This window comes from Sesamum indicum, linkage group LG3, assembly GCF_000512975.1.
Source record: "Sesamum indicum cultivar Zhongzhi No. 13 linkage group LG3, S_indicum_v1.0, whole genome shotgun sequence".
Lineage (NCBI taxonomy): Eukaryota > Viridiplantae > Streptophyta > Magnoliopsida > Lamiales > Pedaliaceae > Sesamum > Sesamum indicum.
Window position 1 is genome coordinate 18,271,477 of NC_026147.1, and position 23,765 is coordinate 18,295,241.

Below are 23,765 nucleotides of genomic sequence, written 5' to 3' on the forward strand. Positions count from 1 at the left end.
TTTTAAGTTTCAAAGTTTGATTTTATAAATTATAATGATAAGAAAAAAATTGAAGGCTAAGTAATGCAAAAATGAAAACATTAACTTAATAAATTAAGATAAAATTCGCGTTACAGTATCCATCGCACCCATGTCCCATCCACACTCGTGCCATGGCGTCCTCCGGCCATTGCATACACCAAATCTCTTTATAAGGAAAACCCATATTTTGGTACATTTAGTAGTATTAAATTTCATCCTTTATTTATGAATATGGCAATTTTAGTCCATCAATTAGTGAAATTTAAAAATTGTCAAATGATGCAGATATTGACTGGAAATTAATTCATATTTTAAAAATTTCTGAGGTGAATCTATTGTTTTTAATATATATATAAGTGGTAATTATATAATAATATCAATATCTTAATAAATTGATTGTAATGCATCAGTTTGATAATATATCGATATTCGATTCATATACCAATATAACAAAGAATAATAAAACAAATTACAATAAATTCATATAAAATAAGTGAAATACCCAAAGGTCTGATGGGATCCGAATCCATCACCTTACACTTGTTCATGAAACCTAGCTCACCTATAAGCAATAACCTAAGACATTGTTGACTAGAAGTTTAGAAGTTAGTTATAAGGAATTCGAAATTTGATATGATTTTGGTTATAATAAGATATCTTAGGAGGATTTTTCAGGAATGTTGCATAAAATTGGCCGACTTGTACAATATATAACAAAAGAATAATAATAATAGTAGAAAGAGTAATAAAATTATCTTAATGCAATCATAGAGTGAGGACATAAACTTTATCGGATAAAATGCAATTTAACCCCCTGTATTTTTCAAAAATATTTAAAATACCCCATATGAGAAATAAAACAGTAAGACCCCGACCCTCATGCCCCGGGATTTAGAAATGTAGCAGAACACCCCCTTGGATTCGGACACAAGCCCGTCATGCAATTTGGGCTTAATTTTTAACACCAAATTAATTTTATATCTTAATTTGTGAATCGTTAGTTCTTGCTTGATATATATCTAACGGTTGAAATTTGTAGATAACAAATCAAAGGTTAGATTTCATTATTTGAATCAAATGTCTAGATTTAATGCACAATTCAATGGTCCAGATTTCACTCAATTTAAATTACCAGTCTAGATTTAATATATAAATTTTTATCATATTTTTTATTAAATATGAAAAAAAATCAAATATATTAAAAATAATTTTAAAAAATATTGTCTCCATTACTCCACCACCACACTAGCGTCTCCTTAACGCTGGCCCCTCAAACTTCCTTCGAGTGCCCTGTCCTCCTCCTTGGTGATGGCCTCCTCTGTGCCTCGCTTTTGCCTCTCCTCTGAGCGCTCGCCCTCGCCTCCTCCCATTTGTGCGCCCACCCTCCTCCCTCCTGTCTCGAGCGGCCGGCGTCGATTTCACTGTTTTTATATGTATACACACATTATATATAACATACATTTTATATGTAAATAATTATCTATAATTTAAAGATATATAAATTTAATCTAAATATATTTTATAAATTTAAATAATATTGGAAAAATCTGAACCAATCATTTATGCAATTTTTTTTTTGACAAAATCTTGATTGAAAAATAGTTATAAATGACAAAGTGCAAAATTTTATAAAATTAAGATAATAAGTTGACAAAAAAAAAATTTTAATGCCAAAGTAAAAAAAGGTCATAATTCGGATGACAAAATGTAATTAATCCTAAGTATCAATAAGTAATAGGAATTTAAAATTTTAATTTAATTCAGGGTGAAAGTTATAATATTTCCAAATAATACACATTACATAAGAAGCCACCAAATGCATTAAATTCAAACAAATCCAACAATATATTACGGTAACCACCCCGCTCATACACTTACAAAACTTCACTCCATTACATTCCCGTTGCACACAAATCTTCATTCACTCAAAACCTCCGACAACCTATAATTTTTCTCCTTCTTTGTACTTAATCGATTTAATGGCACCGCCTACAAAATCCGCGGCGGAAGCAACACAGAACGACGATGCGGCCATAAAAAATTTGCAGCGGAAGATTCTTCCATCGAATAACTTATGGATCGGTAATTTGTCACCAAATGTGACAGATTTTGAGTTAAAGCATCTGTTTGCCGCTCATGGAGAAGTGATCGGCATTAATTTATTCCCTCCCCGTCGTTATGCCTTTGTGCACTTCAAGGAAACCGAGGGCGCGAACTTGGCAAGGCAGGGTCTGCAAGGCTATGTTCTTCACGGGAAGCCTCTCGTGATTAATTTCGCTAAACCGGTTGGTGATTTATTCACTTTTTTAGTTTGTGATTTCTCTTCTTTTTTGGTTTAGTTTAATTACTGTTCTCGAATCCAGATGTTTGCTAAATTTATCCCGGCTCTACATTGTGTGTAAGCGATGTGGGTCGGGTGACTGCTATTAAGGGAAATATTAATTTTTATCGGGTTTGGCAGACCTAAATCAATTATATGATAAGTGTATCCTTGTCGTGTAATTAGTGTATAATTAATTAGAAAAAACGATAAATTATATAATAAGTGTATAATACTTGCCCTGTAATTGATTTGATTAGATCTGATTTGAGTAAAAAAAATTTCAATTATTAAATTTTTAGTGGAACCCAATGCATGTATTTTCCAAAGGGGGTAATTATTTAAAAATTCTAAAGAAAATGAAATAAAAATTAATGAATTAAAGATTTTTTAGCTGAGTTGTCACTTCATGACTGGATTTAATTTTTTCTTTTTAAAGGAAAATGTTTTTATTGTGACGGCTCCCTTCTTTAATTTCTTTTCTTAAAACCTCCGATCTTGGTCTATTTTTTTTCTTCATTTTATTTATTTTTTTTACATTTTATTAGTATTTATTTATCGAATCCTATATTGTTTTATTATAATTTTTAAATAAATTCGTAACAGTATTTTCTAAATGAATATTTTAAACTTCCAATAAAATTGAAAACAACAAATGATACTATTTGTGAAGTATTGCTATTTGTTTTTTTTAGAGAATAATTTGTTTATTTGTAATATTATACGATGGTGTTTATATTTTTTCCAATAAAATTGAATTTTTAAAGGAAAATGTTTTTATTGTGACGGCTCCCTTCTTTAATTTTTTTTCTTAAAAACCTCCGATCTTGGTCTATTTTTTTTCTTCATTTTATTTTTTTTTTACATTTTATTAGTATTTATTTATCGAATCCTATATTGTTTTATTATAATTTTTAAATAAATTCGTAACAGTATTTTCTAAATGAATATTTTAAACTTCCAATAAAATTGAAAACAACAAATGATACTATTTGTGAAGTATTGCTATTTGTTTTTTTTTATATAGAATAATTTATTTATTTATAATATTATACGATGGTGTTTGTATTTTTTCCAAAAATCTATACCATATATATGCATATTCTTGCTGTTTTAATTGTCAATTTTTCTTTAATAGTTGTCAATTTTAATAATATTCTATATATTTATATAGATAAATTGGTATCTAGAGCTTCATTTATAGTTTAAAGAGAAGCAACACTCTTCACATTTGTCTAAAAACATAGAAAGTTATATGCATACAAAAGTCTTATATTTCTTTTTTGTACGTTTAGATTAGGTTTGTCAATATGGGCTAAAACTCAGGGGTTCAACCCAGTTCAATTAATTTTCGATTGTGTTGGATTTGTCATGATTTAGAATGAATTGTTATTGGTGGGATTTAAATAGAACTATTTTTTATATGGATTGAATATAGTTTTTTAATGGGTCTAATATGAGTTCATATGAATTAATTATGTGTTCATCCCATAAAATAGAAGGAAAAATAATTAAAAAAAAAAAAAGACAATGCACTTTTTTGTAAAATTATTGCAATTTGAATTTGAACCCATGAAATTTCATATGAAAACTGAGAGAAATACGCACGGGCGGTGTGCACCTTTCTAAAAAATACAAGGGGCAATGTGCTACTTATGATTAACTCAAACATCAGGGGAACTCCTTGTAATTTACCCTTTGTTTTTTGATATATTCATTGCTCATTCAATCTGGTTTGCAGGCTAAACCGTCCAATATCTTATGGGTGGGTGGAATCAACCAATGTGTTAACAAAGAAGAATTACAGAAAGAGTTCGTCAAGTTCGGCCAAATCAAAAAACTTAGATATCTCAAGGACCAACACATCGCATATATTTATTACATGAGCGTAGAAGAAGCTGCTGAAGCACTGAAAAGTATGAATGGGAAACCAATTGGTGGTGATAAAATACACGTGGATTTTCTCAGGTCACAGTCTCCGAGAGAATCAGTAAGTTGATACTTCCACACTCTACTCATTCTCTTATCACCCCTCATGTCTCAAAATAGTAACCTCCCATCATTATTTCATCACCATTTGCATCATAATATTCTAACGGAAAAAAAGCCGCAATCCCCCGTAATATTATAAATAAATAAATTATCTCTTTATGAATCAGTACTTAGTTATGGCTAAAATATTTCATGATTATTTGCATTATAATATTTGCATGGATGGCTGAAATATTTGCCATATGACTCTTAGCTGTGGGGCAAACTACAAAGGACTCTCTTTGACGTTTGCTTTAATTATAAATATCTTCTCCTTATTTGAAAAATTATAAATATCCCCTAAATACAATGACCTGACACAAGGGAGTATTTGTAATTTAAGGGGAGACGTTTGTAATTTTTCAAATAATAAGGGAGTATTTGTAATTATGGCAAACCTTTGGGAAGCCCCTTCTAATTTACCCATAATGTTTTCATAATGAAAAAACTAATTTTATTTACCCGTGGTTAATAATAATTATTTATCATAATTTTTATTCTATTGTAATTATTTTCTAATGATTATCTATATCTTATGAGACTGAGGAATCTTTAATCTTAATTGATTTTTATTGTGTCTTCCAATTTTATAGGAGCAGGGTCCAGGTCCAAGGGAAGGACAGCTTCGCCAAAGGAACTTGGTGCCTTCTGGGATTCAGTGGACGGCAGAACATAAATGTATTACCCTAATTTTGCAAAATTCATCAAAACTTAATTATGAAAACCTCTATAAATTAATAATATCGGGATCACATAATTTTATTAATTTAAAGGGATATTATAAATTAATAAATTATTAATATATAGAGATTTTTTTCGATTCGACAAACCTTAGTAGTATTTTGGTTTGTGTTGCTTGCAGGATTGTTTCATAGTGCTCGATAACAATCATATTTTACTAAGTTGTCCCGATTATATTTGTAATTTTATAGAATTATTAACTTATAATATTGAAGAGACCGTAAATTCATATAAGGGTCTTTCGAAAAAATTATTATCTTATTAATTTATCGAAATTATTAATCTAGACCTTGGACCGGAGTTCGGACCAGAAAAAATTATTATTTTAGAGAAGTTATTAATTTATCCGAGTATTAATTTATAGAAGTTGGTCTGTACATTATTGTCTTTTATTGTCCTTAACTGCTTGTTTTTTGTGCAGCAATCCCTTCACATAGGCTCTCAAGAAGGTGGCTCACAGTGTAGTAAAGTGTTACTGATAAGATATCCTCCTCCTCTTGTCATAGAAAAACACATGCTTCATGGTGCATTGTCCCATTTTGGAGAAATTAAGAGGATCAATACGTCAACAGACATGCATTTTGCTTTGGTTGAATTCAGAACAGAGGAAGAAGCTTCATGTGCTAGAGAGTGTTTACAAGGGAAACTTTTTAATGATCCAAGGATTTCAATTGAGTTCTCCAGTAGTGAGCCTGGCCGGAGAGCACGGTTAAGTGAATGTCCATATCCACCCGTTCAGACAGACATGCTAGACCTTGACCGCCCAGTTTTAGCATCGTTTGGACCTCATCGTCCTGATGTAATCACGAGACCAATCACCGCTCCGCGTGTTACGTTTGAACCGGTGGTTCCAGGCCCCGGTCACCAAACTCCTGCTGGAGATCCAAATTTGAGAAGGCTATCATTTGCAACTGGAATGATCTCTTTTTCTTCTCCAGGTTTTAGTATTCCGGACAAACGTGTATCTGGTGCTTGGGATGGTTTTCATTCTAATGAGCTTCACAGAGAGTCTAAAAGATCAAGATTTGATGCTCCTTTGTCTGCTGAGATAATGAAAACTGAAGGTGAGAATTATCTTACCACACTAAGCGTCACAACCGGTGCAGTCGGGCATCATAGTGATTGCATATGGAGGGGCATTGTTGCAAAGGGTGGATTGCCTGTTTGTCGTGCTCGCTGTGTTGCTATAGGAGAACGGATAGATACTCATCTGTAAGTATGAGTTTTTGACAACTTCTAACAATTACTCCTTCAGATATAGTTCTACAGACCTAAGAATTTGATTTTTGATGCATTTGTCTTGATTTTGTATGTTTCTTTTCGTTGTTTGGCAAGAAGAGACCTGGTTTCCTAATCTATATTAGCTAACTTCATACACTAAATATAATTAGTAAGTGCAGAAGTGTTGAGTGTAAGAGACATGCCTATATTTTGACATTTGCAGCATATTTAGAAAAGCAATCTATAGCTCTAGACGATTTTGCTAACAATTTTACTTTTTTAGGAGTGGAACAAACTTGTTATAGAAATTTTAAATGTTTCGTTTACGTTAAGTTTTGGTCTAACAGTATTTATTCTTACCTTTCAGGCCTAATGTAGTTAATTGCTCTGGACGGATCAGACTGGACGTGTTGAGTAAAAAATACGCTAGTGCTATTGGGTTCAATCTACTTCTGTTCTTGCCTGATAGCGAAGAAGATTTTGCTTCATACACGGAGTTCCTGAGCTATCTGATTGCCAAAGACCGGGCTGGAGTGGCAAAGTTAGATGATGGTACCATGTTGTTTTTGGTCCCTCCATCTAATTTTCTATCGAAGGTTCTTGATGCTTCTGCACCCTTACGCCTGCACGGATTAGTGCTAAAGTTTTCTGAACCAGGGTCCAACAGCAGATCCATGAGTGCATTGCCAATTCAGCCTCAGTATGGGGACGCACACAAAGAGACTTACTTGCAAACAGGATATAATGTTGTGTATCCGGAACAAAGGCCATTGCCGGTTACTTATTCTGGGGTTTTGCCCAAGGTTTCAATATCACCACCAGAAGCGCCTCGTCTTCTAAGTAGCTCTTTACAGGGGCACTCCGTTGCACCACCTGATGTTAACATTTTTGGGGGTGAGGCAATAGATCATCATGGAACTGATGCTTCAAAGTTTGCTAGTTCATCGAATATCCAGCAAGAAGCATGTCGTGTGCCATTAGCCAATCAGTCTAATGTCAATGATGTGTCTAAACCGTTGCCTTCTGAAGTGGAGTGCAAACATCAGAATCAACAGTTTCAGACTGCTGTAAATCGGGAAGTCCATGAAAGAATTGAAACTGAGGCTGAGAAAAATGAGCGGTATAGCAAACTATTGTTGTTTGCAGCCAATCTCCTTTCCCGAGTACGCCAACAACGTGACAGTCCACCCGAGAATGGTACGAGAGTCGATGAAAGTGCACCCTCATCAGGCAACTAGACATGCTAAGCTATTACTTCTTTTTTGCTCCTTTCGATTACAATGAGAATGTATATGACTTGACAGAGTATTGGGTTTTGGATTGCGACTCAAATAGAAGCTACAATTTCATGGTTTCAATCCGATCTAAGATAGACATTTGGTGGTTGGACAGCTCAAAGAACCGGCTAGGAGTCGTTGTTTTCCTTTGGATTCTAGTTACAATTTTTGAACACTAACATAGTAACAACGAATGATTAATGAAGAATAATATAGTTCAATGTTCTATTTTATGCCCTGCGTGCAATATTTCCTAGAATGTGATGAACCTGTGCATCTGTTGAAATGCTAACTTTGGATGAAATTCTAACATATGTAGTACGGTAGGAAACCGACATATGTGAGACATTAGTGTGGTGGTTTCCTTAAACTCCTAGCCTAGCGACGTGCACAAACATTGAGACTCTTCTGTGCAGGCCGTCCATGCACATTTTTTGTGCTGCCCTTTCCAGCATACTATACTTGCTTTGTTTTATCTTCTTGATTTCCAATGCACATGTTAGCATTTTATCCAGTCATGAATGGATGATTTGTTGCAGGTACATAAGATTTATGTGCAGATTGAGTACTGCAGTAGTGCGCTTGGCCGGAGAGCATGTTTAAGTGAATATCCATATCAACCGGTTCAGACGGACATGCTAGACCTTAACCATCCATCGTTTGGACCTCATCGCCTTGATGTATTCATGAGACCAACCATCGGTCCACGTATTACATTCGAACCGGTGATTCTAGGCCTCGGCCAACAGACTCCTACCGGAGAGCCAAATTTGAGAAGGCTATGATCATCTGCACCTGGAATGATCTCTTTTTCTTTTCTAGGTTTTAGTTTACCAAACAAATGTGTATCTGTGGTTGGGATAGTTTTAGCAAGTAATAAGGTTGATTTAACGGCATGTTCCCTTTGTGTGAAATGACTTATCGCAGTTCAATTTTCTAGTTTTCATGTCTGAAACGACAAGTAAACTTCTTTAAAAGGAATGTTACATATCAAATGAGATTATTAAGTACTAATATAAGAAAACCCACACAGAATGTTTACAAATATTTCTGGACCAAGCTGAATATTTAGTTATATATCAAGTAATTCTAAATTAAGATCGTGTTATCGTTAGTTAATAAGGTTGATTAATGGCATCATTTTGAATTGAATATTATAAAGGCTTGATTGAATTTTTTTGTCCTATAATTAGTGGTGATTGGCATTTTGGATTATAAAAAAGTGAAACTTATAATCCGATCTATTATCTTAGTAAATTTTACGATTTGCTAACACATTTTTTACTAGATATCCAAATTTATCGAAAATTAGCACGTGCAAGTCGTGTGCTGGAGTAAATTTGATGATATATATCTAATGATTGAAATTTGTAGATAACAAATCCAAGGTTAGATTTCATTATTTGAATCAAATGTCTAGATTTAATGCACAATTCAATGGTCCAGATTTCACTGAATTTAAATTACCAGTCTAGATTTAATATATAAATTTTTATCATATTTTTTATTAAAGATGAAAAAATAATAAATATATTTAAAATAATTTTAAAAAATATTGTCTCCTTTACCCCACCAGCACACTAGCGTCTCCTTAACGCTGGCCCCTCAAACTTCCTTCGAGTGCCCTATCCTCCTCCTTGGCGATGGCCTCCTCTGCGCCTCGCTTTTGCCTCTCCTCTGAGAGTTATAATATTTGAGTAAAAGTTATAATATTTTCAAATAATACACATTACAATAAGAAGCCACCAAATGCATTAAATTCAAACAAATCCAACAATATATTACGGTAACCACCCCGCTCATACACTTACAAAACTTCACTCCACTACATTCCCGTTGCACACAAATCTTCATTCACTCAAAACCTCCGACAACCTATAATTTTTCTCCTTCTTTGTACTTAATCGATTTAATGGCACCGCCTACAAAATCCGCGGTGGAAGCAACACAGAACGACGATGCGGCCATAAAAAATTTGCAGCGGGAGATTCTTCCATCGAATAACTTATGGATCGGTAATTTGTCACCAAATGTGACAGATTTTGAGTTAAAGCATCTGTTTGCCGCTCATGGAGAAGTAATCGGCATTAATTTAATCCCTCCCCGTCGTTATGCCTTTGTGTACTTCAAGGAAACCGAGGGCGCGAACTTGGCAAGGCATGGTCTGCAAGGCTATGTTCTTCACGGGAAGCCTCTCGTGATTAATTTCGCTAAACCGGTTGGTGATTTATTCACTTTTTTTAGTTTGTGATTTCACTTCTTTTTTGGTTTAGTTTAATTACTGTTCTCGAATCCAGATGTTTGCTAAATTTATCCCGGCTCTACACGGTGTGTAAGTGATGTGGGTCGGGTGACTGCTATTAAGGGAAATATTAATTTTTATCGGGTTTGGCAGACCTAAATCAATTATATGATAAGTGTATCCTTGTCGTGTAATTAGTGTATAATTAATTAGAAAAAACGATAAATTATATAATAAGTGTATAATACTTGCCCTGTAATTGATTTGATTAGATCTGATTTGAGTAAAAAAAAAATTCAATTATTAAATTTTTAGCGGAACCCAATGCATGTATTTTCCAAAGGGGCTAATTATTTAAAAATTCTAAAGAAAATGAAAAAAAAAATAATGAATTAAAGATTTTTTAGCTGAGTTGTCACTTCATGACTGGATTTAATTTTTTGTTTTTAAAGGAAAATGTTTTTATTGTGACGGCTCCCTTCTTTAATTTTTTTTCTTAAAAACCTCCGGTCTTGGTCTATTTTTTTTCTTCATTTTATTTTTTTTTTACATTTTATTAGTATTTATTTATCGAATCCTATATTGTTTTATGATAATTTTTAAATAAATTCGTAACAGTATTTTCTAAATGAATATTTTAAACTTCCAATAAAATTGAAAACAACAAATGATACTATTTGTGAAGTATTGCTATTTGTTTTTTTTTAAAGAATAATTTGTTTATTTGTAATATTATACGATGGTGTTTATATTTTTTCCAATAAAATTGAAAACATTTTTTCTTGCTGTTTTAATTGTCAATTTTTCTTTAATAGTTGTCAAATTTAATAATATTCTATATTTATGTATATATAAATTGGTATCTAGAGCTTCATTTCTAGTTTAAAGAGAAGCAACACTCTTCACATTTGTCTAAAAACATAGAAAGTTATATGCATACAAAAGTCTTATATTTTTTTTGTACGTTTGGATTAGGTGTGTCAATATGGGCAAAAACTCAGAGGTTCAACCCAGTTCAATTAATTTTCGATTGTGTTGGATTTGTGATGATTTAGAATGAATTGTTATTGGTGGGATTTAAATAGAACTATTTTTTATATGGATTGAATATAGTTTTTTAATGGGTCTAATATGAGTTCATATGAATTGATTATGTGTTCATCCCATAAAATAGAAGGAAAAATAATTAAAAAAAAAAGACAATGCACTTTTTTGTAAAATTATTGCAATTTGAATTTGAACCCATGACATTTCATATGAAAACTGAGAGAAATACGCACGGGTGGTGTGCACCTTTCTAAAAAATACAAGGGGCAATGTGGTGCTTATGATTAACTCAAACATCAGGGGAGCTCCTTGCAATTTACCCTTTGTTTTTTGATATATTCATTGCTCATTCAATCTGTTTTGCAGGCTAAACCGTCCAATATCTTATGGGTGGGTGGAATCAACCAATGTGTTAGCAAAGAAGAATTACAGAAAGAGTTCGTCAAGTTCGGCCAAATCAAAAAACTTAGATATCTCAGGGACCAACACATCGCATACATTTATTACATGAGCATAGAAGAAGCTGCTGAAGCACTGAAAAGTATGAATGGGAAACCAATTGGGGGTGATAAAATACACGTGGATTTTCTCAGGTCACAGTCTCCGAGAGAATCAGTAAGTTGATACTTCCACACTCTACTCATTCTCTTATCACCCCTCATGTCTCAAAATAGTAACCTCCCATCATTATTTCATCACCATTTGCATCGTAATATTCTAACGGAAAAAAAGCCGCAATCCCCCGTAATATTATAAATAAATAAATTACCTCTTTATGAATCAGTACCTTAGTTATGGCTAAAATATTTCATGATTATTTGCATTATAATATTTGCATGGATGGCTGAAATATTTGCCATATGATTCTTAGCTATGGGGCAAACTACAAAGGGCTCTCTTTGACGTTTGCTTTAATTATAAATATCTTTTCCTTATTTGAAAAATTATAAATATCACCTGAAGTGTAAACTTCTTTAAAAGGAATGTTACATATCAAATGAGATTATTATGTACTAATATATGAAAACCCACACAGAATGTTTACAAATATTTGTGGACCAAGCTGAATATTTAGTTATATATCAAGTAATTCTAAATTAAGATTGTGTTATCTTTAGTTAATATGGTTGATTAATGGCATCATTTTGAATTGAATATTATAAAGGCTTGATTGAATTTTTTTGTCCTATAATTAGAGGTGATTGGCGTTTTGGATTATCAAAAAGTGAAACTTATAATCCGATCTATTATCTTAGTAAATTTTACGATTTACTAACACATTTTTTGCTAGAAATATCCGAATTTGTCGAAATTTAGCACGTGCAAGTCGTGTGCTGGCTTAAATTTGATGATATATTGATACTTCCACATGTGATTTTTCAGTTACTTTTCAAATTTCTGAACGAAATGTGTCTTCGAATTATGAAATTTGCAAAATTAATGGACCAAAACTAGATATGGCAAAATGGACCAAACTGAAGGTGAGAATTATCTTACCACACTAAGTTGTGGTGTGGCATCTGCTTCTCTAAAGAGTGTGACAACCGGTGCAGTCGGACATCATAGTGATTGCATGTGGAGGGGCATTGTTGCAGAGGGTGGATTGCCTGTTTGTCTTGCTCGGTGTGTTGCTATAGGACAACAGATTGTCGCTCGTATGTAAGTATGAACTCTTCACAACTTCCAATAATTACTCCTTCAGATAGAGTTTTTGCTTACACATTTTGGTAGAAAAGTTTAAAGTTGGTCAAAATTAGCACGTGCAAGTCATATGTTGGTCTAAATTTAAGGATATACATGACTTGGATATGTGGTTTTTCAACTAATCTTTAAATTTCTTGCAAAATATGTCTGCAAATCATGAAATTTGCAAAACTAATGGACCAAATTGCAAGTCCTAATTTAGGATGAAAGTTACAATATTTTTAAATAATCCATAGTACAGTCAGAGGACACCATACTCAATTAAATTCAAACAAATTTGAGTTACAGTATTCCCCGCACGCATCCACCCTTGTGCCATCATTATCCTTTGGCTGGTGCGTACGACGTATCTCTTTTTAAGGAAAAATTCATATTTTTGGTACATTTGTTAACATTAAATTTCATCATTTATTTATGCATATGGCAATTTTAGTCCATCAATCAATGAAATTTTGAAAATTGTCCAACAATGCAAATAGTGACTGAAGATTAATTCACATTTTGAAAATTTATGGGTGAATCTATTGTTATTATATATATATATATATATATATAAATGGTAATTACATAATAACATCAATATCTTAATAAATTGATCGCAATGCATCAATTTGGCAATATGACGATATTCGATTCATATTTCAATATAACAAAGAATAATGAAATAGATTAAAATAAATTCAGATAAAGTCAGTCAAATACACATACTTCTGATGGGATTCGAACCAACTTTGTTATACTTATTCATGAAAAATAGCTCACCTATAAGTGATAGGCTAAGACATGGTTGACCAAAACTTTACATGTTATTCAGGAAATCAAAATGTGACATGATTTTGACTATAATAAGAGATTTTAAGAGAAATTTTCAGGGGCAAGTTGCATAACATCAATAAAATAATGAAGGATTTTAAGCAGTAAATTTCATAAAATTGATCGACTCGTGCAACATATAACAAAAAGAGTAATAATGATAGTAGAAAGAGTAATAAAATTATCATAATGCAATTATAAAGTGAAGACATTAACTTTATCATATCAATAGCATGGAATTAGTAAATAATTTTAAGTTTCAAAGTTTGATTTTATAAATTATAATGATAAAAAAAAAATTGAAGGCTAAGTAATGCAAAAATGAAAACATTAACTTAATAAATTAAGATAAAATTCGCGTTACAGTATCCATCGCACCCATGTCCCATCCACACTCGTGCCATGGCGTCCTCCGGCCATTGCATACACCAAATCTCTTTATAAGGAAAACCCATATTTTGGTACATTTAGTAGTATTAAATTTCATCCTTTATTTATGAATATGGCAATTTTAGTCCATCAATTAGTGAAATTTAAAAATTGTCAAACGATGCAGATATTGACTGGAAATTAATTCATATTTTGAAAATTTCTGAGGTGAATCTATTGTTTTTAATATATATATAAGTGGTAATTATATAATAATATCAATATCTTAATAAATTGATTGTAATGCATCAGTTTGATAATATATCGATATTCGATTCATATACCAATATAACAAAAAATAATAAAATAAATTACAATAAATTCATATAAAATGAGTGAAATACCCAAAGGTCTGATGGGATCCGAATCCATCACCTTACACTTGTTCATGAAACCTAGCTCACCTATAAGCAATAACCTAAGACATTGTTGACTAGAAGTTTAGAAGTTAGTTATAAGGAATTCGAAATTTGATATGATTTTGGTTATAATAAGATATCTTAGGAGGATTTTTCAGGAATGTTGCATAAAATTGGCCGACTTGTACAATATATAACAAAAGAATAATAATAATAGTAGAAAGAGTAATAAAATTATCTTAATGCAATCATAGAGTGAGGACATAAACTTTATCGGATAAAATGCAATTTAACCCCCTGTGTTTTCCAAAAAGATTTAAAATACCCCATATGAAAAATAAAATAGTAAGACCCTGACCCCCATGCCCCGGGATTTAGAAATGTAGCAGAACACCCCCTTGGATTCGGACACAAGCCCGTCATGCAATTTGGGCTTAATTTTTAACAACAAAGTAATTTTATATCTTAATTTGTGAATCGTTAGTTCTTGCTTGATATATATCTAATTGTTGAAATTTGTAGATAACAAATCAAAGGTTATATTTCATTATTTGAATCAAATGTCTAGATTTAATGCACAATTCAATGGTCCAGATTTCACTCAATTTAAATTACCAGTCTAGATTTAATATATAAATTTTTATCAAATTTTTTATTAAATATGAAAAAAAATCAAATATATTAAAAATAATTTTAAAAAATATTGTCTCCATTACTCCACCACCACACTAGCGTCTCCTTAACGCTGGCCCCTCAAACTTCCTTCGAGTGCCCTGTTCTCCTCCTTGGCGATGGCCTCCTCTGCGCCTCGCTTTTGCCTCTCCTCTGAGCGCTCGCCCTCACCTCCTCTCATTTGTGCACCCACCCTCTTCCCTCCTGTCTCGCAGCGGCCGACGTCGATTTCACTGTTTTTATATGTATATATGTATACACACATTATATATAATATACATTTATATGTAAATAACTATCTATAATTTAAAGATATATAAATTTAATCTAAATATATTTTATAAATTTAAATAATATTGGCAAAATCTGAACCATTTATTTCTATAATTTTTTTTGACAAAATCTTGATTGAAAAACAGTTATAAATGACAAAGTGCAAAATTTTGTAGAATTGAGATAATAAGTTGACCAAAAAAAAAAGTTTAAATGCCAAAGTAAAAAAAAGTCATAGTTCGGATGATAAAATATAATTAATCCTAAGTATCAATAAGTAATAGGAATTTAAAATTTTAATTTAATTCAGGGTGAAAAATTATAATATTTCCCAATAATACACATTACAATAAGGAGCCACCAAATGCATTAAATTCAAACAAATCCAACAATATATTACGGTGACCACCACGCTCATACACTTACAACACTTCACTCACCACATTCCCGTTGCACAAAATCTTCATTCACGCGAAACCTCGGGCAACCTATAATTTTTCTCGTTCTTTGTACTTAATCGATTTAATGGCACCACCTACAAAATCCGCGGCGGAAGCAACACAGAACAACGATGCGGCCATCAAAAGTTTGCAGCGGGAGATTCTTCCATCGAATAACTTGTGGATCGGTAATTTGTCACCAAATGTGACAGATTTTGAGTTAAAGCATCTGTTTGCCGCTCATGGAGAAGTGATCGGCATTAATTTATTCCCTCCCCGTCGTTATGCCTTTGTGCACTTCAAGGAAACCGAGGGCGCGACCTTGGCAAGGCATGGTCTGCAAGGCTATGTTCTTCACGGGAAGCCTCTCGTGATTAATTTCGCTAAACCGGTTGGTGATTTATTCACTTTTTTAGTTTGCGATTTCTCTACTTTTTTGGTTTAGTATAATTACTATTCTTGAATCTAGATGTTTGCTAAATTTATCCCGGCTCTACACGGTGTGTAAGCGATGTGGGTCGGGTGACTGCTATTAAGGGAAATATTAATTTTTATCGGGTTTGGCAAACCTAAATCAATTATATGATAAGTGTATCTTTGTCGTGTAATTAGTGTATAGTTAATTAGAAAAAACGATAAATTATATAATAAGTGTATAATACTTGCCCTGTAATTGATTTGATTAGATCTGATTTGAGTAAAAAAAATTTCAATTATTAAATTTTTAGTGGAACCCAATGCATGTATTTTCCAAAGGGGGTAATTATTTAAAAATTCTAAAGAAAATGAAATAAAAATTAATGAATTAAAGATTTTTTAGCTGAGTTGTCACTTCATGACTGGATTTAATTTTTTCTTTTTAAAGGAAAATGTTTTTATTGTGACGGCTCCCTTCTTTAATTTCTTTTCTTAAAAACCTCCGATCTTGGTCTATTTTTTTTCTTCATTTTATTTATTTATTTTTTTACATTTTATTAGTATTTATTTATCGAATCCTATATTGTTTTATTATAATTTTTAAATAAATTCGTAACAGTATTTTCAAGATGAATATTTTAAACTTCCAATAAAATTGAAAACAACAAATGATACTATTTGTGAAGTATTGCTATTTGTTTTTTTTCTATATAGTATGAAATAATTTGTTTATTTATAATATTGTACCATGATGTTTGTATTTTCCCCCAAAAATATATACCATATATATGGATATTCTTGCTGTTTTAATTGTCAATTTTTCTTTAATAGTTGTCAATTTTAATAATATTCTATATATTTATATATATAAATTGGTATCTAGAGCTTCATTTATAGTTTAAAGAGAAACAACACTCTTCATATTTGTCTAAAAAACATAGAAAGTTATATGCATACAAAAGTCTTATATTTTTTTTGTACGTTTGGATTAGGTGTGTCAATATGGGCTAAAATTCAGGGGTTCAACCCAGTTCAATTAATTTTCGATTGTGTTGGATTTGTCATGATTTAGAATGAATTGTTATTGGTGGGATTTAAATAGAACTATTTTTTATATGGATTGAATATAGTTTTTTAATGGGTCTAATATGAGTTCATATGAATTGATTATGTGTTCATCCCATAAAATAGAAGGAAAAATAATTAAAAAAAAAAGACAATGCACTTTTTTGTAAAATTATTGCAATTTGAATTTGAACCCATGACATTTCATATGAAAACTGAGAGAAATACGCACGGGCGGTGTGCACCTTTCTAAAAAATACAAGGGGCAATGTGCTACTTATGATTAACTCAAACATCAGGGGAGCTCCTTGTAATTTACCCTTTGTTTTTTGATATATTCATTTCTCATTCAATTGGATTTGCAGGCTAAACTGTCCAATATCTTATGGGTGGGTGGAATCAACCAATGTGTTAGCAAAGAAGAATTACAGAAAGAGTTCGTCAAGTTCGGCCAAATCAAAAAATTTAGATATCTCAGGGACCAACACATCGCATACATTTATTACATGAGCGTAGAAGAAGCTGCTGAAGCACTGAAAAGTATGAATGGGAAACCAATTAGTGGTGATAAAATACACGTGGATTTTCTCAAGTCACAGTCTCCGAGAGAATCAGTAAGTTGATACTTCCACACTCTACTCATTCTCTTATAACCCCTCATGTCTCAAAATAGTAACCTCCCATCATTATTTCATCACGATTTGCATCATAATATTCTAACGGAAAAAAAGCCGCAATCCCCTGTAATATTATAAATAAATAAATTACCTCTTTATGAATCAGTACCTTAGTTATGGCTAAAATATTTCATGATTATTTGCATTATAATATTTGCATGGATAGCTGAAATATTTGCCATATGACTCTTAGCTGTGGGGCAAACTACAAAGGGCTCTCTTTGACGTTTGCTTTAATTATAAATATCTTTTCCTTATTTAAAAAATTATAAATATCCCCTGAATGCAATGACCGGACACAAGGGGGTATTTGTAATTTAAGGGGAGGCGTTTGTAATTTTTCAAATAATAAGGGAATATTTGTAATTATGGCAAACCTTAGGGAAGTCCCTTCTAATTTACCCATAATTTTTTCATAATGAAAAAACTAATTTTATTTACCCGTGGTTAATAATAATTATTTACTATAATTTTTAGTCTATTGAAATTATTTTCTAACGATTGTCTATATCTTATGAGACTGAGGAATCTTTAATCTCTACTGATTTTTATTTCTGTTCACAATGATTCTAAAGGCCTAAAAAACCTTTTATTGTGTCTTCCAATTTTATAGGAGCAGGGTGCAGGTCCAAGGGAAGGACAGCTTCGCCAAAGGAACTTGGTGCCTTCTGGGATTCAGTGGACGGCAGAACATTCCTTGACAAATTATCCAGACTCCAGTCTTGCTGGGGCTAAAAACCAAAATGTATTACCCTAATTTTGCAAAATTCATCAAAACTTAATTATGAAAACCTCTATAAATTAATAATATCATGATCACGTAATTTTATTAATTTAAAAGAATATTATAAATTAATAAATTATTAATATAAAAAGATTTTTTTTGATTCGACGAACCTTAGTAGTATTTTGGTTTGTGTTGCTTGCAGGATTGTTTCATAGTGCTCGACAACAATCATATTTTACTAAGTTGTCCCATATATTTGTAATTTTATAGAATTATTAAATTATAATATTGAAGAGACCAAAAATTCATACAAGGGGTCTTTTGAAAAAATTATTATCTTATTAATTTATCGAAATTATTAATCTAGACCTTGGACTGGAGTTCGGACCAGAAAAAAATATTATTTTAGAGAAGTTATTAATTTATAGAAGTTGGTCTGTACATAATTGTCTTCCATTGTCCTTAACTGCTTGTTTTTTGTGCAGCAATCCCTTCACATAGGCTCTCAAGAAGGTGGCTCACAGTGTAGTAAAGTGTTACTGATAAGATATCCTCCTCCTCTTGTCATAGAAAAACACATGCTTCATGGTGCATTGTCCCAGTTTGGAGAAATTAAGAGGATCAATACGTCACAGACATGCATTTTGCTTTGGTGGAATTCAGAACAGAGGAAGAAGCTTCATGTGCTAGAGAGTGTTTACAAGGGAAACTTTTTAATGATCCAAGGATTTCAATTGAGTTCTCCAGTAGTGAGCCTGGCCGGAGAGCACGGTTAAGTGAATGTCCATATCCACCCGTTCAGACGGACATGCTAGACCTTGACCGCCCAGTTTTAGCATCGTTTGGACCTCATCGTCCTGATGTAGTCACGAGACCAATCACCGCTCCGCGTGTTACGTTTGGACCGGTGGTTCCAGGCCCCGGTCACCAAACTCCTGCTGGAGATCCAAATTTGAGAAGGCTATCATCTGCACCTGGAATGATCTCTTTTTCTTCTCCAGGTTTTAGTATTCCGGACAAACGTGTATCTGGTGCTTGGGATGGTTTTCATTCTAATGAGCTTCACAGAGAGTCTAAAAGATCAAGATTTGATGCTCCTTTGTCTGCTGAGATAATGAAAACTGAAGGTGAGAATTATCTTACCACACTAAGCGTCACAACCGGTGCAGTCGGGCATCATAGTGATTGCATATGGAGGGGCATTGTTGCAAAGGGTGGATTGCCTGTTTGTCGTGCTCGCTGTGTTGCTATAGGAGAACGGATAGATACTCATCTGTAAGTATGAGTTTTTGACAACTTCTAACAATTACTCCTTCAGATATAGTTCTACAGACCTAAGAATTTGATTTTTGATGCATTTGTCTTGATTTTGTATGTTTCTTTTCGTTGTTTGGCAAGAAGAGACCTGGTTTCCTAATCTATATTAGCTAACTTCATACACTAAATATAATTAGTAAGTGCAGAAGTGTTGAGTGTAAGAGACATGCCTATATTTTGACATTTGCAGCATATTTAGAAAAGCAATCTATAGCTCTAGACGATTTTGCTAACAATTTTACTTTTTTAGGAGTGGAACAAACTTGTTATAGAAATTTTAAATGTTTCGTTTACGTTAAGTTTTGGTCTAACAGTATTTATTCTTACCTTTCAGGCCTAATGTAGTTAATTGCTCTGGACGGATCAGACTGGACGTGTTGAGTAAAAAATACGCTAGTGCTATTGGGTTCAATCTACTTCTGTTCTTGCCTGATGGCGAAGAGGATTTTGCTTCATACACGGAGTTCCTGAGCTATCTGATTGCCAAAGACCGGGCTGGAGTGGCAAAGTTAGATGATGGTACCATGTTGTTTTTGGTCCCTCCATCTAATTTTCTATCGAAGGTTCTTGATGCTTCTGCACCCTTACGCCTGCACGGATTAGTGCTAAAGTTTTCTGAACCAGCGTCCAACAGCAGATCCATGAGTGCATTGCCAATTCAGCCTCAGTATGGGGACACACACAAAGAGACTTACTTGCAAACAGGATATAATGTTGTGTATCCGGAACAAAGGCCATTGCCGGTTACTTATTCTGGGGTTTTGCCCAAGGTTTCAATATCACCACCAGAAGCGCCTCGTCTTCTAAGTAGCTCTTTACAGGGGCACTCCGTTGCACCACCTGATGTTAACATTTTTGGGGGTGAGGCAATAGATCATCATGGAACTGATGCTTCAAAGTTTGCTAGTTCATCGAATATCCAGCAAGAAGCATGTCGTGTGCCATTAGCCAATCAGTCTAATGTCAATGATGTGTCTAAACCGTTGCCTTCTGAAGTGGAGTGCAAACATCAGAATCAACAGTTTCAGACTGCTGTAAATCGGGAAGTCCATGAAAGAACTGAAACAGAGGCTGAGAAAAATGAGCGGTATAGGAAACTATTGTCGTTTGCAGCCAATCTCCTTTCCCGAGTACGCCAACAACGTGACAGTCCACCCGAGAATGGTACGAGAGTCGATGAAAGTGCACCCTCATCAGGCAACTAGACATGCTAAGCTATTACTTCTTTTTTTCTCCTTTCGATTACAATGAGAATGTATATGACTTGACAGAGTGTTGGGTTTTGGATTGCGTCTCAAATAGAAGCTACAATTTCATGGTTTCAATCCAATCTAAGATAGACATTTAGTGGTTGGACATGCTCAAAGAACCAGCTAGAGCCGTTGTTTTCCTTTGGATTCTAGTTATAATTTTTGAACACTAACATAGTACAAACGAATGATTGATGAAGAATGATGTAGTTCGATGTTCTATTTTATGCCCTGCGTGCAATATTTCCTAGAATGTGATGAACCTGTGCATCTGTTGAAATGCTAACTTTGGATGAAGTTCTAACATATGTAGTAAGGTAGGAAACCGACATATGTGAGACGTTAGCGTGGTGGTTTCCTTAAACTCCTAGCGACGCGCACAAACATTGAGACTCTTCTGTGCAGGCCGTGCATGCACATTTTTTGTGCTGCCCTTTCCAGCATACTATACTTGCGTTGTTTTATCTTCTTGATTTCCAATGCACATGTTAGCATTTTATCCAGTCATGAATGGATGATTTGTTGCAGGTACATGAGATTTATGTGCAGATTGAGTACTGCAGTAGTGCGCTTGGCCGGAGAGCATGTTTAAGTGAATATCCATATCAACCGGTTCAGACGGACATGCTAGACCTTAACCATCCATCGTTCGTTTGGACCTCATCGTCCTGATGTATTCATGAGACCGATCATCGGTCCACATATTACATTCGAACCGGTGATTCTAGGCCTTGGCTAACAGATTCCTACCGGAGAGCCAAATTTGAGAAGGCTATGATCATCTGCACCTGGAATGATCTCTTTTTCTTCTCTAGGTTTTAGTTTACCAAACAAATGTGTATCTGGTGGTTGGGATAGTTTTAGCAAGTAATAAGGTTGATTTAACGGCATGTTCCCTCTGTGTGAAATGACTTATCGTAGTTCAATTTTCTAGTTTTCATTTTCTGAAACGACACGTAAACTTCTTTAAAAGGAATGTTACATATCAAATGAGATTATTAAGTACTAATATATGAAAATCCACACAGAATGTTTACAAATATTTGTGGACCAAGCTGAATATTTAGTTATATATCAAGTAATTCTAAATTAAGATCATGTTATCTTAGTTAATAAGGTTGATTAATGGCATCATTTTGAATTGAATATTATAAAGGCTTGATTGAATTTTTTTTGTCCTATAATTAGAGGTGATTGGCGTTTTGGATTATCAAAAAGTGAAACTTATAATCCGATCTATTATCTTAGTAAATTTTACGATTTGCTAACACATTTTTTGCTAGAAATATCCAAATTTGTCGAAAATTAGCACGTGCAAATCATGTGCTGGAGTAAATTTGATGATATATATCTAATGAGATAACAAATCCAAGGTTAGATTTCATTATTTGAATCAAATGTCTAGATTTAATGCACAATTCAATGGTCCAGATTTCACTCAATTTAAATTACCAGTCTAGATTTAATATATAAAATAAAAAATATGAAAAAATAATCAAATATATTTAAAATAATTTTAAAAAATATTGTCTCCTTTACCCCACCACCACACTAGCGTCTCCTTAACGCTGGCCCCTCAAACTTCCTTCGAGTGCCCTGTCCTCCTCCTTCGCGATGGCCTCCTCTGCGCCTCGCTTTTGCCTCTCCTCTGAGCGCTCGCCCTCACCTCCTCTCCCACCCTCCTCCCTCCTGTCTCGTAGCGGCCGGCGTCGATTTCACTGTTTTTATATGTATACACACATTATATATAACATACATTTTATATGTAAATAATTATCTATAATTTAAAGATATATAAATTTAATCTAAATATATTTTATAAATTTAAATAATATTGGAAAAATCTGAACCAATCATTTATGTAATTTTTTTTTTTTTTTGACAAAATCTTGATTGAAAAATAGTTATAAATGACAAAGTACAAAATTTCGTAAAATTAAGATAATAAGTTGACAAAAAAAAAGTTTAAATGCCAAAGTAAAAAAAGGTCATAATTCGGATGACAAAATGTAATTAATCCTAAGTATCAATAAGTAATAGGAATTTAAAATTTTAATTTAATTCAGGGTGAAAGTTATAATATTTCCAAATAATACACATTACAATAAGAAGCCACCAAATGCATTAAATTCAAACAAATCCAACAATATATTACGGTAACCACCCCGCTCATACACTAACAAAACTTCACTCCACTACATTCCCGTTGCACACAAATCTTCATTCACTCAAAACCTCGGACAACCTATAATTTTTCTCCTTCTTTGTACTTAATCGATTTAATGGCACCGCCTACAAAATTCGCGGCGGAAGCAACACAGAACGACGATGCGGCCATAAAAAATTTGCAGCGGGAGATTCTTCCATCGAATAACTTGTGGATCGGTAATTTGTCACCAAATGTGACAGATTTTGAGTTAAAACATCTGTTTGCCCCTCATGGAGAAGTGATCGGCATTAATTTATTCCCTCTCTGTCGTTACGCCTTTGTGCATTTCAAGAAAATCGAGGGCGCGATCTTGGCGAGGCATGCTCTGCAAGGCTATGTTCTTCACGGGAAGCCTCTCGTGATTAATTTCGCTAAACCGGTTGGTGATTTATTCACTTTTTTAGTTTGTGATTTCTCTTCTTTTTTGGTTTAGTTTAATTACTGTTCTCGAATCCAGATGTTTGCTAAATTTATCCCGGCTCTACATTGTGTGTAAGCGATGTGGGTCGGGTG

General features: G+C 33.2%; 2 protein-coding genes across 2 annotated transcripts; both read left to right on the forward strand.

Annotated features, from left to right (window-relative positions):
• Positions 2,001-7,572, forward strand: LOC105158996 (flowering time control protein FPA-like). The gene is made up of 4 exons (XM_011075928.1): positions 2,001-2,306; positions 4,083-4,331; positions 5,535-6,325; positions 6,702-7,572. Exons 1-4 carry the CDS (start codon positions 2,001-2,003, stop codon positions 7,570-7,572), a joined length of 2,217 nt encoding a protein of 738 aa, XP_011074230.1.
• Positions 15,676-20,998, forward strand: LOC105158997 (flowering time control protein FPA-like). Its single transcript, XM_011075929.1, has 6 exons — positions 15,676-15,981; positions 17,438-17,686; positions 18,363-18,494; positions 18,962-19,077; positions 19,140-19,751; positions 20,128-20,998. Exons 1-6 carry the CDS (start codon positions 15,676-15,678, stop codon positions 20,996-20,998), a joined length of 2,286 nt encoding a protein of 761 aa, XP_011074231.1.